At 38.4% G+C, this 16,100-nt stretch overlaps 1 protein-coding gene across 1 annotated transcript in view; it reads left to right on the forward strand.

Annotated features, from left to right (window-relative positions):
* Nucleotides 1–15,510, forward strand: part of LOC103150725 (dual specificity mitogen-activated protein kinase kinase 6) — a 30,920-nt gene extending 15,410 nt beyond the window's left edge. Inside the window, exons 2-12 of the mRNA XM_007570451.2 lie at nt 1,871–1,934; nt 2,861–2,909; nt 3,352–3,465; nt 4,599–4,718; nt 5,347–5,463; nt 5,558–5,609; nt 6,599–6,726; nt 6,811–6,888; nt 7,254–7,393; nt 9,867–9,912; nt 11,292–15,510. Coding sequence (XP_007570513.1) covers nt 1,871–1,934; nt 2,861–2,909; nt 3,352–3,465; nt 4,599–4,718; nt 5,347–5,463; nt 5,558–5,609; nt 6,599–6,726; nt 6,811–6,888; nt 7,254–7,393; nt 9,867–9,912; nt 11,292–11,369 — 986 coding nt within the window. The 3' untranslated portion in view covers nt 11,370–15,510. The remainder of the gene's footprint in view (nt 1–1,870; nt 1,935–2,860; nt 2,910–3,351; nt 3,466–4,598; nt 4,719–5,346; nt 5,464–5,557; nt 5,610–6,598; nt 6,727–6,810; nt 6,889–7,253; nt 7,394–9,866; nt 9,913–11,291) is intronic.
* Nucleotides 15,511–16,100: the final 590 nt, after the last annotated feature.

Consider the following 16,100-nt stretch of genomic DNA (forward strand, 5'->3'; position numbering starts at 1 on the left):
GATTTTAGCTTTACGGTTAACTTTCGGTGGAATAACATTGAAAGTGTCCTTAGCTGAGTTACTTTCTCTTTCTACAGAACAAAAACTGATTTGAATATTTAGCTTTTGACGCAGTACTACCTGTGGTTTTGCTACGTTCTTTTGAAATTAGTATAGCTGTGTGGTATGACTTAATTTGAAATTGACTTTTTATTCAGCGTGAACCCTCCAATGTAATATGTGAACATGTAGTAATGCAGTTTTTTAGTGCTTAGATTAGGTCCAACTAGAGAACCCTCTTGAGACTTTAATCCAATTATATGTAAATACTGACCAGGTTGCTCTTCTGCAACCCGGTCTGAGGAGGTTTGAGCCAGACACGGTCTGCAACCCAACGACTCACAGAAAGCAGTTATGGTTAACAAAGCGTACTGCTATTAAACTGTCAGTACAGCAGCTTCATATGAGGCAAAAACACCCGGGCTGCCAGACATCTACTTCCTCTTACCTCTAACATTTAGCTAGGATCTGGAGCCAGACACTGCATTTAACCGTGAGTACTAATGATGACATTGGTAAATTGTAGATTGACTCTAATCCAGATGAATCGGTTCATAATTTAAGTGACTTCATCCACCCAGGCAGAAACACTCGGGCATCGCACCATTTGTCTTTAACTGTATTTGTAGCTGTGAAAGAAATGATCACAACATGTGGATTTTTACAGCTGCTGTTTAAAAATTAGCAGCAAATTAGCTGCGTATTTTTGCTCAAATATGCAGCTTTTGTTTTTTCTTTTGGAACTGCGTGTCAGTTTGTTCATTTTAAAATTGTATATAATTAGCTCTCTTTGTTGTGACTGCAAAAAACAAAAACAAAACAAAACAAAAAAAAAAAAACAGAAAGTTGAGCAGGATGATCAACTGTTCTTTCATCCTGAGCTATGTTAAGACGCTAAGTATGCTTTCATCTTGTGGTATGCTCCGCTGCCAGTGCAGCCATCCTCTGGAGTCTCACCCGTCTGCTTTCCTTCCTCACACAGGCTCCAGGATTACACAAGTTTGCACAAACTAGTGCACAGAAATTACAGAACGGTTACTAGATGTGATTTAACATTTTAAGAGAAATATGTCAGTTTGTGGTTCCAAGTATACTTGTCGCTTGTACCTCAAGTACTACAAGTACTGTTGGAGAGCTGAGCCGTCACACAGTCACATAAAGATGTCCTTGTGTATTCTAATGTAATGTGAATGCATATTTATATTTAAGATCATTTGACCGTCACGGTGCAAAGTTTTGCTCTCTAATAAAAGCTAGCGAAGGCAGTTGTAGCAGTCTAGATAAATACATTGATAGCCCGATTTCTGTTTGATGCCTTTATGTTTTGGTTTAATTCTAAAACAAATCTCTGTGTTATGCATTTTTAGATTTTATTTTAATGCAGAATAATTCAACAAAGTAATTTTTCAATATGCAAGCTATATTGAAAATTTTGCAAATGTGAACTTATTACATATTTGACATATATAATGCCATCTCTGGCTTCTATTAATAAAAACATTAAAATGTTTTTATTAATAGAAGAGGTTGTGAGAGGCCTCTTGGCTTCTGAACAGTAAATCCCCTGCATTCAGAATGACATTACACACCAGAGTCTGTGATAAATAGTTCTTGTTTAACTACTCTCAGTCTTAATTGCAGACGTTTTCTCTCTTTTTTGGTGTTTTTTTTTCTTTCCATAGCACTGCTGTTATTCATAAAAAAGGCATAAAAATAGATACTTTGTGCTTTTAGAATGGAATTAGCTTTATGCAGAGTGCAAAATGTTCATATTTTAGAGAAGCTAACATTGTGAAAGCAAATTTCTAACACTGTTTTGTTTGTTTTGCAGGTAAGAAGAAGCCGGTGTTGAAGCTCTCTAAAGAGGTGTTTGAGCAGCCCACACCTGCTGCCGTGTAAGGCTCTTTACCTTCAACATACACCGTAAATCCTGCACTTTATTGATCCTCACTTCCTGCTCGGCACATACCTGATCTTATCTGAACCTCGTCAGACTGCTGAACGTGGGAAATACAAATCCACAGAACAACAGGAAGAAACCGTGTTCCTGCAAAATAAGCAAATTTCTGCTCTCAACTTTTTGATCACAAATACTTGCAACCTCACATTTCAGTCCTGATTTTTTTTTTTTTAAATCTCAATTAAGTCAGTTGTTTTTAAGATGCAGACATCTGCAGAAAGACTTTAGTTACATTTCTATATATTTTTTTTAGTAGTACTGCTGTTAGTTTTAAGTCATTAATTGTTTTTCATGTATTTTCTTACATGAAAAAAAAACATAGAAATATGTTATATTAAAAATCCCTTTTTTGCATTCTTAAATTCCATACAAAATGTATGATGCAATATGTAATTTTTCTCATTTTTATTTTCATTGCAGGTAGTGGCAATAATTTTCATACATTCTTTTTTTAACGTGCTGATTTTAAATACATTTAAAAGAAAAAAAAAGAACATTTATTTCATTTCTAGCTTGTTAAATCTACGTTTAACATTTCATTTATTTTTATGAGGGTAATAATTATGTACTAAATAAAAATATATGTTTTGATGTAATCAAGAAATAAGAAAATATTGAACAGTTTCTTGCCTTTGCCAGCCCTGATGTGTACAGTAAATGGTGGCAGCGTGGATGAAAACAAACCATTACATACACTTGAAAATAATTCTTTTTTAGATTTATATATTAAGTGTTGATTTTGGATCTGGGTTTAATTTATCACGGGCTTTTTTTGCTGCTTGCCAATTTTCACGTTTAATGTTTCTTGCCGTCCAATTTAACCAATTTATGTGTAATAATGCTACCTTTTGTGTTTTTTAGACCCCCCAGAGATTTGGATTCAAAGGCTTGTGTAACAATTGGAGAAAAGGTAATACTTTCTCAGTTGCTCCACCACTTCTGACCCCGTTGAATTTTTATTTGTGCTGTAGCGTCTCGCTGGGGACTTTTATTCCTTCCCTTGGTGCCTTTACTGTTTATAATTCCGGTGGGCTCAGAGTAGCATCTGCTAGCTGTAAAGAACGCTCCGTTGGACATTACAGCTGTCTCTAACTCTTCTGATTGTGGGGAGACAGGAATGCTCTTTAATGCCCATCATGCTGTAAAAATATTTATTTTAAACTCCTCAAATAATAGGAATTTTCCATTGGCAGAAGGGCTTAATTTATTTTTTTTCCCCTTAAACATCCCCCTTCCCCTCCTTATGTATTAATAAATGCTGGAAGCCAACTAGCAGCTTTGTAGACATGAAACACATCCATTGTGAAAAGTTTCACTCCTTTGACGCTGTCCTCTTGCTGTGTTTGGAGCAGAAATGTGAGGTGAAAGCAGATGATCTGGAGCAGATCTGCGAACTGGGACGAGGAGCGTACGGTGTGGTGGACAAGATGAGGCATGTGCCCAGTGACCTTATCATGGCTGTTAAGGTGAGTAAATCAAAGCCTGTGTTATTGTCGCCCAGAACATCAGATACCCTCTGCTTTCATTAGTCTCTCTGAACACCTACTATCGCCAAACATCCACTTTAAATATATCAGTTTACCTTTTAAACTCATTGTCATTGGTCAGTTAGCAATCATCACTGTGGTTGAAAACTCTGAACTCTGCAAAAATGACTGACCGTGGTGGCATGCAGGTCAATATCTAATCAAATGTTACAGGAATGTTTTTATTTCTCATTGGGTTGTGTAGAGCAGCTATGAGCAGGCACAATCAGAAGACTGTAGTCTCTATGTCAGTTTGGACAGCTGTGGAGGAATTCTCATGAGAGTGAAACCAATAGCTAACTAGAGCAGTACTTTGGACCCGCGCGACCAACACCACCTACCTGGTCGTAACAGGTGTGCCCACCTCTGTAAATCGAAGAGGTTTTAGAAGATAGATGTGTGTGTTGACACAATGTCAGCATGAGAAGATATTTGCTTGTGGCCTTAGAGAAGCAACTCTTAACTGTGCATCCATTTGAAACTCATCATTCTACAGTCAGAAAGAATATACAAAACTGGAATTTGGACAACTTAGACTTAGGAAGTTGCATCTGAATGAGCCGCAAGACTTCTGCAGCGACGTCTCTGGACCACGTCTGGAGAAAACCCAAACACCTTGAACCAACCGTAAGCTGTGGTGATGGTGGGTTGATGATCTGAGCTTGTGCCGAAGTCACAGAACCAGAACACTTTGCAAATGAATGAGTATGCCGTGACCTCCTCTGCATACCAAAGTATTCTAGAGAGAAACATGAGGCCATGAGACTGCTGAAGTTTTTAACCAATCAAAGTCATCAACAGGTTGAAGATGCTGAATACAGCAGTAAATGGGCAACAGAATGACAGAGTAAAAGCAGAATCAAGGCACTGTGAGAGCTGCGATTTCTACAGACCTCAGTGAGCTGTGAAGAAGAGTAGACTAAAGTTTCTCCTCAGCAACTGCTGCTACAGGTGGTCCCCACAGTGAGGACGTTCCCCATGAGTTGACTTTGTTAGATTCTGGCTGTTCCTTGCGTAATCAACACAAACGGTCAGTGTATTAATGAATTAGATTTCCTGTCGTTCCCTTCCAGCGGATTCGGGCCACTGTTAACACTCAGGAGCAGAAGAGGCTGCTGATGGATCTGGACATCTCCATGAGGACAGTGGATTGTTTCTACACCGTCACTTTCTATGGAGCGTTGTTCAGAGAGGTATGCTATTTTGTATGGACCCTAATGTACAACACAGTATTTATTAGGTGTCCTCTCTGTTTCAATGACAATTTTAAAGCCTGTTTAAGTCAGAGATGAGAAAAAGGAAGATAATTGAAGAATAAAATTGGAAACATGAGTTGTGCCAGAGACTTTAAATGGCTGCTGAAAAAATTTTATTTAAGAAAACTGCATCATCAGTTCAGAACATTGCTGTCTGTTTATATAAATAAAGAGTGAAATGAAGTGGAGAACTTGTTTGTTCAACCATTTCATTAGACTGAAACTTACTGGATGTACTTGAATACAAGCAGGTCAAGATCATTTGAAATCACTTTGCAGCTCCTATTATATGACAAAAGTTTCCCATATTGCATGCAGTACATGTATAACATATATAATGTACAGCAGGGCTAACCCTTTGTTTTATTCCTGGCTAACATTCTTGTGACTAAAACCTCTTCTGAGGATTTTTATCGGATGGAGAAAACTTCCTGCATCAATGAATGAATGACCAGGATTTCCTCTTTTAGGGTTTTTTTTTTTTTAAACTTCCTGTCTGATGGGAATCCGTCTGGCTGCTTTGTGTCTTGATCTCTTTCCAAATCCTACCCCCATCTTTTGCCAGGGTGACGTGTGGATCTGCATGGAGCTGATGGACACTTCCCTGGACAAGTTCTACAAGCAGGTGATCGAGAAGGACCTGACCATTCCCGAGGACATCCTGGGAAAAATCGCTGTCTCTGTGGGTTACTTCACTAGCAGCATCACATGAATGCGTGCTTTAGATATTTGCTATGCAACTCCCAGTTGTTTATTAATGACTTCTGTTATTACAGATAGTAAAGGCTCTGGAGCATCTGCACAGCAATCTGCAAGTCATCCACAGAGGTAAGAGCCTGAGTGGAAACCCATTTAACTCTCGGAGATGCTGTCGATATCCAGTCAGCTGCTTCCTTCCTTCCTTTAGACTATTTCCAGATCCTATTAAAGGATCATAACGGCGTCTTTATTACTCGATACTCGAGAAAAGTTCTGAAATGTGAAGCAGTCTCTGGTGAAGAGCACTCTACAGGTTAAATGTCTTAGGTTTCCTGCCTTCTTAAACGTCAGTTGGGATCTTTTTGATGCGATTTCAGTCGGTCACTGAAAAAGGGAAAATGCACACATGTCTTACGTACTGTGATGCATGTGTTAAAATATAAAATGCTAAAATATGGCCTACAAGAGGAGCCTGAGCATTCTTTCTGAGGAGGCTTTAGCATTTGGTGGAAGATGCAGACAGATGTTCATGCAGATGCATGAAAAGAGAAGTTAAGTGCAGCTACTTTGTACCAGGTCCGAACTGGTGCTAAGTAGTATGCTGTGCAAACACACATTTCTAATTAACTTTTAACTAAATAAAGGGTGCCTGAATATCAACTTGGAATTTTATTTATTGTGCTCTAAAGTAATAAGTTAAATTGTTGCCTCAATATTAAAAACATGCAGTTTCAGTAGATTGAATATTCTTATACTGTCTCACAAAGCAGAGCAGTGACACTTATAAATTATATAATTTTCTAAAACAGGGCTAAAATGTCTTATAAGATCGTCATATTGTAACTAATCATATTTTTCTCTCAACTAGGAAATATTGTGCTGCACCGTCAAAAATAGTGTCGACTATTTTTCTTTGTATTGGTTTCAAATTTTAAGTTTTAGTAACATGACAACTGCCATGCGTACTGATACATCAATTATAATATCTATTTTACATTTATTTTACAATTCTTTTAGCATGTGGAACGTAAGAAGACAGCTTCTCATTTTTAAAACCCGCAAAAACATTTTTTTTCCTAATCAAACAAAAACTGCTGTTTGCTCTGTTGTCTCTCCAGATGTGAAGCCCTCCAATGTGCTCATCAACACTCAGGGCCAAGTGAAGATGTGCGACTTCGGCATCAGCGGCTACCTGGTGGACTCTGTGGCTAAAACTATGGACGCCGGCTGCAAACCCTACATGGCGGTAAGCAGCATCTTTTCCTATAAATTAAGAACTGTAGTCGTTCGAACGCAAAAATTTGTGACCGTCTCATCTCTTCAACCTCAGCCCGAGAGGATCAACCCGGAGACGAACCAGAAAGGCTACAACGTCAAATCCGACATCTGGAGTTTAGGAATCACAATGGTAGGGCTATTAAGTAAAAACAAGTAACACCTGAACTGTTGGGAGAATACAGCACCATCCACACTTGTTGCCACACCAGTTAAAGTTGTTTAAAAAAAAAAAAAAAATCTTAAAATAAACACATCTTGTATTTTAGTAAAAAAAAACTGTTATTAGATCACTGGTTCCCACACTTTCTGGTAAGAAGGGTTACAGCATTTCAGTAATTCTTAAAACTGAAAACGTGGATTTTTCTTTCACTTTTCACTGAGATTGTGGGAATCCACAGCTATTTATTGTCCGTGTTCCCCACAGCTCTGCATAGTCGTTTGTCTCACCCTCACCTTTATTTCAAGTGTAAGAAACGAGTTTGTGCGTGTTCACAGATCGAGCTTGCCATCCTGCGCTTCCCGTACGACTCGTGGGGAACGCCCTTTCAGCAGCTGAAGCAGGTGGTGGAAGAACCTTCGCCCCAGCTTCCTGCCGACCGGTTCTCCCCTGACTTTGTGGATTTCACCTCTCAGTGGTACGTCTTTGTGTCACTCTGTGTTGATCCACTTTCCTAGAAGCAAATGAAAACTACCACAGATTAGACAGGAAATCATTGTTAATAGTGTTGTTTCTGATAGAATTAGTATGTTATTGTTTCCTATGTAAGTTGCTTGTTTACATCTGATAAAGTTGAATCATCTTTTTGGAAGACGAGTAAAAAATGTTAAGAGATCTAAAAAGGCGACCCAAAAAATCTTAAGTCACTGATTCCATTTTAATTGTTTCATTGAATGAGGCGTCATATGTAGCTAGGCCTGTCACAATAAATAATAAATCAATTAATCACAGGATAAACTAAAACAATCGCAAAAATTTTCATTTGCTTGATTTATTGTGTTTCTTTTCTCTCTCTTTCTATCCAAACTGGTGTTCAGTCTGTTGCTTTGGTCTCAACTATGCCTTTTTTTTTAAAGACAATTTTGCCTATAGAGACTTCAAAATTAATTTTACTTGTTGTTTCTGTTGTTTTGTTTATTTATTTTGCATATTTACTATGTCTTCCAGTTCCAATATTTAAATGTTCATCAGAATTTAAAGTTTATTGGTCTAAGTGTTCTTATAATATTCGTCCATTATATTTCTTGAAAATTGTCTCAAAACAACAATATTATCGTTTATCGCAATAAGTTCTGGGACAATTAATCGTCTGGCAAAATTTGTTATCCTGACAGGCCCACGATGTAACAGCTGTCAGAAAACGTTATTTTCTTCCATTCCCATAAGAGCAAAGTTTTTCACCTGACTGATACAACCTGTTGGCACTAGCAGCCATTCAACGCATTCACTGCAACGCATCAATTCTGAGCTCTGATTTGGATCTGTCTCTGTGTCCACCTGATGTTCATTTTTAAACTTGTTGCCTCTTATTTCCTGCCGCTGGTTTTGTTTCCTCCTTTCTCAGTTGCTTAGTTACAGATGCAGGTATTATGGTAACAGGAAGATGCAGCCAGTGACTGCGTGAACTGCGGACGGATCTCTTTAATATAAAGAAAGGTGTGAAAAGCCTTTCTTCACATCATGAAAAGGCTTCTGCCTTTTCGTGAAACTAATGAGATCAGTCACATTTCTTGTTGATGTTTCAAGTTGACCTTCAGGTTTACTCTGCTGCCCTTTGACTTCTTCTGACAAAGTAACAGCAGAAGTGGTGTTCCAGTTGTTGATATCCAAACATATGGGTTTACCAAAATGGTTGGTCTTGTCTTGTTGCTTTGCAGCTGGTTTCTAATCAGGTTTTTGGAAAATTTTGACCTGGCAAAAACATTATTATTTTTTATTTTTTTTAGCCAGTTGTGAGTGGAAGGAACAATGTGATAGTAATAAGTGCACAAACTGCAGCGATAACTAGAACCTTGAAATGTTGAAGAAAATCCAGGGAAGTGCAGAAACTCAGGGAAGTGCAGAAACTCCAGACATAGATGCATCCAGAATGTGGACTACATTCCTTGTGTTAAGCCACTCCTGAACAGAAAGCATGAGGAAAAGATCTGGACCGTTGCTCAGTGGTCCAGAGTCTTTGTTTTAGATAATTTAATTAAACCAGTTTCCTCAGTGATCAGTGTTGACAGAGTGTTTTCTCATCTGACTCCATCAGCTGAAGAGTATTTTTTATTTATTTGTCATTTTGTACATATCAAAGCTATGTTGAGAATTTACAGGAAACTTGGCAGCTCTAGTTTTTTGCTTGAATTAAGCTTTCAAGTGTCTTTTTTTTCTGTGACGGCATTAATGAGGGGCAGTAAATTTTGACATTTGATCTTCAGCCTAAAATGTACAAAATGATTCAGAGAGATGTCGGTGAACCCAACGTCCTTTTGACAGTTTTCATTGATTTATGAAACATCTAAATCCTGCAGGAGTACTCCGATGTGTTTTGTGTGCTAATACTTAAACTCATTCAAACTCAGAGAAGTTTGCATAGTTACCTCCAGCATAATTGAATATTTAGATGAATAAAGAGCAGCATGTGTTCTAGCCCTGTGACGCAGGTTTGTACCCTGTAGATGAAGATAGTTTTATTTCCAGAATCCTGCCCTCCGTAGAATCCAGACCATCACAGTTCTGTCTGCATGTGTGGGCTCTTTGTTCTGCTGCAGGATGATCTTGTACCAATCTGTTGGTGTTCTGAGCCCAAAGTAGCATAAACTGTCTGTGATATTCTGCTGCGACTCCAGCTTTCCCTGCAGAATGGACGTTTCTTCTCACTCTTCTGTCCTCGAATGATGGGCAAATGATTTCTCAGAAAATGGAGTCAGCTGATTTTTACCGGCAGAGCCATGCGGCTGTTCATGTTCCATCCACCATCACACTAATTGACTCAAATCAGTCTTGCTCGTTTCCTGTGAACTGCAAAACTGAATGTGAAAGTACAGAAACAACTTGTTGCAAGTTGTTTTAGAGTAATTCTGTATTTTGGTCTTGTTTTTTCTTTTTTCTTTTTTTGACCACAGCTTAAAGAAAAACGCCAAAGAGCGGCCAACATACACAGAACTCATGGTGAGTTTCTTCTTTTTTCCTTGTCCTTCTGTTAATGTCTAGTTTTCTACTTGTCACGGCTTTAATTACACACTACGGAGCTGATAAAATCTATAACGTATGTATAAAAGGATCTACTATTACACATGACTGCAAAATGATCCTAAATGACCCAATTTTGGAAAAAAAAGGGATGTATGACCACAAGAAAGTCAGTCAAACAAAGAACAGAGACTGAAGTAACAAAACACACACCCAACAAAACCAAATCAAACCACACAAGACCAAAGTGGTTATTTTGCACAGTGTAGTGGTCAGTTACGTTACAATGAATACATATAGATACCAAACCTCCTCAGAGAGACAAATCATAGGCACAAATACATGGCAAAATAACCAAAGAACATTTACAATAATTACATGCATAAAGAAATCTGACAAAATAAACAGAGAGATTGTCGTAGTCTATAGATGTTAAGCTAAAAAAAAAAAAATAAGAGAAGCACAGTGAGAACAAATGTTCATAATAGCTACAACTGTAGAAATATAAATCCACAGAAGGAAGAAATAAATTCTAAAAATGATCAGAAAGACAGATTAAATGATAAAGTATTAAATAAGACAACAAATCATGTAAAAAAAAAAATATATATATATATATATTTGTACATGCAGATAGACTTAGCATTGTCATTTCTGCAAAGAATTTTCAGACAAGATGGCCACTAGAGGCCGCCACTGCATTATAGAAAGATGCAAAATGATTTCCACAAGATGTAAGAAGATCCAAAAGCAGGGAGGGAAAAGACACGAGTTTAAAGAGTAGATTCACACAAGAACGGTCCAAATTAAAACATCTCAGGGATGAAATAAAAAAAATCCTCAAAAACAAATAAAGTTAAAGTCAAAAACCAAACAAATGGACTAAATAAGCCCATGTTGGCACTTTTGATAGAACAACTTTATGAGGTGAAATTTGACCTAAAAAGCCCCTAAATTGTTTTACTAAGTAACAAGTGCATTAATAAATAACTCTTAAACCTTAAGAACAATTACAATACAAAAGACAGAAAGTTACTTCTAAAGGCAAAAAAAATGAAGTGAAGGAAAAAAATTAGATAGAGCATCTTAAATAAGAAAAAAGGCTTAAAAATGCCCATCAAAACTGATCATCATTATCCAAAATAAAAACAAGAAAGTCATTTCAAAATGACAAAGCAACTAAGACAGACAATAATAATAAAAAAATGACATCAAAGTAAGGATTATAAGGAACTACAAAGTACAGAAAGCTGATGGTTAGCATCTTTATGTCTTCAGTCCTGCTAGGGATGCAAGTCTGCCCTTATGAAAGACTCCTGATTTCATTCAGACTAAGCTGACCTCTGTCTCCTCCATAGCAACATCCCTTCTTCACCTCCCACGAGGCCAAAGAAACTGACGTGGCTAGCTTTGTGAAAGTCATCCTGGGGGACTGAGCTCTACATGCGCACGGCACGGAGGGAGGGAAAACCTAAAAACCCATCCTACAAAAAAAAAAAAAAAGGCAGGTCTCCCTCTCGCCCCCCCTCTATGCCTCTACAGTCAGAACGAGGAAGACCAGCGGACGAAGTAGAGCGAGGAGGCGGCCTCCGCGTCTCCCCTGTGAGGTGGCGGGAGGGGCGAGGGAGACCTCGAGTATAATGTGGAATAATTCAAGGTGTCTGTATGCAAAACCTCCCTCTGTGATCAGATTTAGCTTCACCCACTACTCCCAATATTATTAACGAGCCTGGCCACGCCATCCACCGTCGTGGTCAAACTCTTGTTTTCTCACTGAAAAGCAGTGGAAGATGTGCAGATTGTATAAAACAAACAAAAAGATGGATGATGTAACGCTTTCTGTGTATAATCTAAATGTTTGCCTACTCGAAGCAAAAGTCTCGCATCAGATTAACTGACTGCATGTACAGAATATATCTCTGGCAGCCACAGATGGCCAATGATGAGCAGCTGTAGAGCCTGATTGTAGACTTAAGAGCCTCCCCTAGTGGTCTTTAATAGGTACTGCAGTGCAACTGCTTTCCTCGCCAATGCCATCTACCTACGTGTTTTAGGCTCTTGGCTGCCTGTGAGTGTGTGTGATTGTGTGCGCGCGCGTGTGTGTGTGTGTGAGCTGAGGGATGTGTTCAAACGGCTGCAGGTGGAGGCAGAGCCAGAATGCTGTCCGGTTAGTTTGCAAACACGGCAAGAGGTCGGCTGATGCTCTGATACAGCGGCTGTTCAGCATTTCAGGCCGCTGAGCTGCAGCAAATTAATCAGATTTCGTCATCAGAAAAGCTGTGAATATAATGAACTGTCTTTTACCAAAATTTCTAGGTTATTTTTATTTTTTATTTTTTTAGGCCAGAAACATTTTGAGTGGTTTTAAGAAGAGGATTGCCCCTGATTTTAACTTGCATTTTACTATAAGTTGAGCCCTAAATACCTATTTACCTATTTGATCATACACTTGCTTTATGTGGAAAGGGCATAATTTCAAGAAATCTTGAAATTATTGTTAGATCTGTTTTTTTTTCTAAGCTTCAAGCTGCCGGTTCCAGCTTTTGTTTAAGTACAAGAACAGGGATCTATGGAAATATGTCACTAACTCGGAGGGTAGGCGACGTCATGTTGTGTTTGAGAGAGAAGATATTGCTTTAAAATAGGGACTCTCTTGTTTTAAAAGACACCGCTTGAATGAAAAGTTAACAAGCCTCTCAGAAAATGCAGTTTACAGTCTAAATAGCTTCTTACATCTTTTTCACTCCTCTGTTTCAGTTCTTAAAAATCTTGTTGATACTGAAAATGGCTAACTTTGAATCTTTGCGCCAACAGCACCCGCTCTGAAGAGTGATAGCGCAGTCACTTATATGTGGTGCCTTCCCTGATCAAGAAAAAAAAAATATATATATTTTTTAAGTTTCCAACTCCCTCATCACTGGTCATTCCTGATCAAGCTAATAATTGTCAAACTCAAGTCACCATTTGACTCCAGCTCCTGATCTTTTGTAGAATCACTGAGATTATCTTTCCAATGATACTTCAAAAGCAACGATTTACCTATTTATTTCCAAAGTTTGTGATTTACCTTATTCTAACTATGTCTTGCACAAAACGATAATTATGCAACATCTGCTTATTTCGTTCAGAAGTTCCTGACAAAAATGTAAAATGTTGGTTTATATCTTAGAAAGGGGCCGACACTAAAGAATTAGAAGTCAGACGAGAGCCTCTAGGACTTATTTTTAGCCGGAAACTGTAAATATTTGTCAAATATTTGTTTGCCTAGTTGGTTTTTGCACATATTTCTTTGAGTGTAAGGTAACCTTTCAAAGAACCGATCTCCCCTCTTACAGGATAGTGCCCAATAATTTGTTACATTTCAGTTTAGTCCAGCTATTTTGCACTTTTAGAACAAGTATATTATTTTCCTAGTTAATGTTTTTTTTTTTTTTTGCTTCTCATCTTCAAGCTTAAAGTAATTTGCCATGACAGTTTGAGCAGAGGGAAACCAAAGCGTTGTCTTATGTTTGCACAAATAATAAAACTGTATTAATTCTGGTACAGAATGGCCGTACGAGTTCTAAGTGCTCCTTTGAAGTAACAGTGCTTAAACGTTTTATTTTCTGTCCCTTTTGCAAAGCCTGAACCAGTGAGCAGTGAGTCTTGTCCTGCAGTTTGATTTGTTGCAACTCGCGGTCTTGGTAATGCTGGATGCAGCTAGCTGTGCAGACCTCCACATGCTTTTATTTTCAGTGTGCGTTTGTGTGTTACATGGGGAACATTGTCCCATATATCCTCCTTGTTTTCTGTACTGAGCCAATCACAACCCTCTCCACTCCATGCTCAACATAAAAGGAACTGGACATTGTTGCTATTGTTGTTGTTAATACTATATTAATGTTATTATTTAGGTTTACCCTCACTCCCTAATCCATTTTACAGACATATTAACTGCAGTTATTCTTATTTATTACAACTGCTGTGTCCTTCTGAAGACTTGAGCGATCCATCAGAGACTCTTCGCTTGCCTCTGCGGCTGTGTGTTTTTGTCGTGTTTTTCTTGGCTCAAACAGGTAAATGCTTTTACAATGTAACTTTTATGCCTTCTATGTGCCTCTATAATGAAAAAAAAAAAAAAAAAGGAGAAATGTCTAAGAAAATAAGGATGATGCAGGGTTGGGCTCCCTCCCTCTTCACATGCTGCATGGCATCATATCCCCAGCAACCTGCCAGCTTTGAGGACTTTGTCGTTTCTTTGTGATGTTACTCTTGCTGTAGCTTGAGGGTGTTTGTACTTGTGCCTGTTGTTGCCTCGGTGGCTTCTGAGGGCAGAAAGCTTGAAGATGGTGAGTGAAATTTTTAACAATGCTCTCGCTTCGTCTTTAACCTTAAAACTCTTTATTTTTCGTCACTTTTTTTTGTTGTTGATTTTGACTTGTTTTGGAGCTCCTTCTGGGATCTAATGATGTGAGTTTATGCACTGTACAAATGCAGATTTTTTTTTTTTTTTGGCCTTCAGAACCAACTTTCTGTCCTCAGTCTGCTTCTGTCTTTTTTTTTGTTTTGAGGTTTCCTGTTTTGTTGCAGGTTAAAAATCCTCTCTCCTTTCACCCCATAACCCGGCCCTAGCTTGGCGCGGGCCTCGTGACCGTTAGCCCAGAGAACTCCTGGAGGTGTTAAAAGTCTTCTAAGCAAACTGTCACCCTCCTCTGTTTGTTCCGGCTACAACGCGTCGGCTGCTCGTTGATGAGCGGTGGATGTTTTTGCGTTTGTACAGCTGCCAATCGAGCTAAATCAGTTTGTGGGTGAGCACACCAAGGGCTCCCTCATTACCACATCTCCATGACAAAATTAGCAAAATTCAAAGATTCTTTGTGTCAAATTACAAAAAAAAAAAAAAATCACAAATTTTCTAAATATGACCAAAGAGAAGCCTACCCAGGATCCTTTTATTCATAATCATGTATATGTGGTGTTTGTGGGTGTCTTAAGTGCCTAATGATGCTTTTTTGTCACAGATTTATACTTAAACACTTCTCTGTGTTCAGGCATGATAGCTGAACACCATCTTAGTCCTTCAGATCCTCTGCTGAACCCTCTGACACTGCATGTTGCTGGGATTTTTTGCACTGTACTGAGGACACACAATCATAAAACAGCATTCAGTTGTTAAAGTTGCTGTGTGTAGACAGTGGAATAGAGAGTTGGAAAGTTTAAAGTTTTGCTTTTTTTTTGTTTTGTTTTGTTTTGTTATAGTTCTGCTAGTTAAATTCTACTGGAATATCTTCCCTTCACGTCCTCAATCACATGTTTCGAAACTACTCAGATACACCACCAGATGTCAGAATCTTCACATGGTGACTTTACAATTAAAGTGAAAAAGAACGCAGCTTTTATTGTTACAATTAAGACTTACTAAATTATTTAAATATGAAAAAAAAACATCTTAAAGAAAAAACAATATTTTTGTTAACGCTTCAAGTCTGCAAATATTAAAGTCTGTCAAAGGAATGTAATTGACTGCAAAAATATTTTTTTCTTTATCTACCTGGTTTTAAAGATGTTATATTTAGACTGTAATCTAAATTGCCATTACAAAAACAACAACAAAAAAATGTCCTCATTAAAAGCAGCAGGTTCTGTCCCCTATACAATTCTGTGACACTTGTTTGAATAAAGATCAAATTAACTTGGGTTGTGCAGCTGGAAGATTTTGAAGTCCACCTCTGAGTAGCTAACCCTTCGCACCCCTCTAAAACTTAATGTTTTGGAGTGGCCTAGTCAAAGTCAGGTGTTAAATGTCACTCAGATGCTAAATCCATCCATCCATCCATCTTCTTTTACACCCTTGTCCCAAGTGGGGTCGGGAGAGGTGCTGGTGCCTATCTCCAGTGAACTTTTCGGGTGAGAGGCTGGGTACACCCTGGACAGGTTGCAGGGCAACACAGAGACAGACAGGACAAACAACTACGCACACACACATTCACACTCACACCTAGGGAGAATTTAGAGAAACCAATTAACCTGAGTCATGTTTTTGGACTGTGGGAGGAAGCCGGAGTACCCAGAGAGAACCCACGCATGCACAGGCAAACTCCATGCAGAAAGACCCCAGGCCTGGAATTGAACCCAGAACCTTCTTGCTGCAAGGCAACAACTCTACCAATTGCGCAGATGCTATATTA

This window comes from Poecilia formosa, unplaced genomic scaffold (assembly GCF_000485575.1).
Source record: "Poecilia formosa unplaced genomic scaffold, Poecilia_formosa-5.1.2 Scaffold7, whole genome shotgun sequence".
Lineage (NCBI taxonomy): Eukaryota > Metazoa > Chordata > Actinopteri > Cyprinodontiformes > Poeciliidae > Poecilia > Poecilia formosa.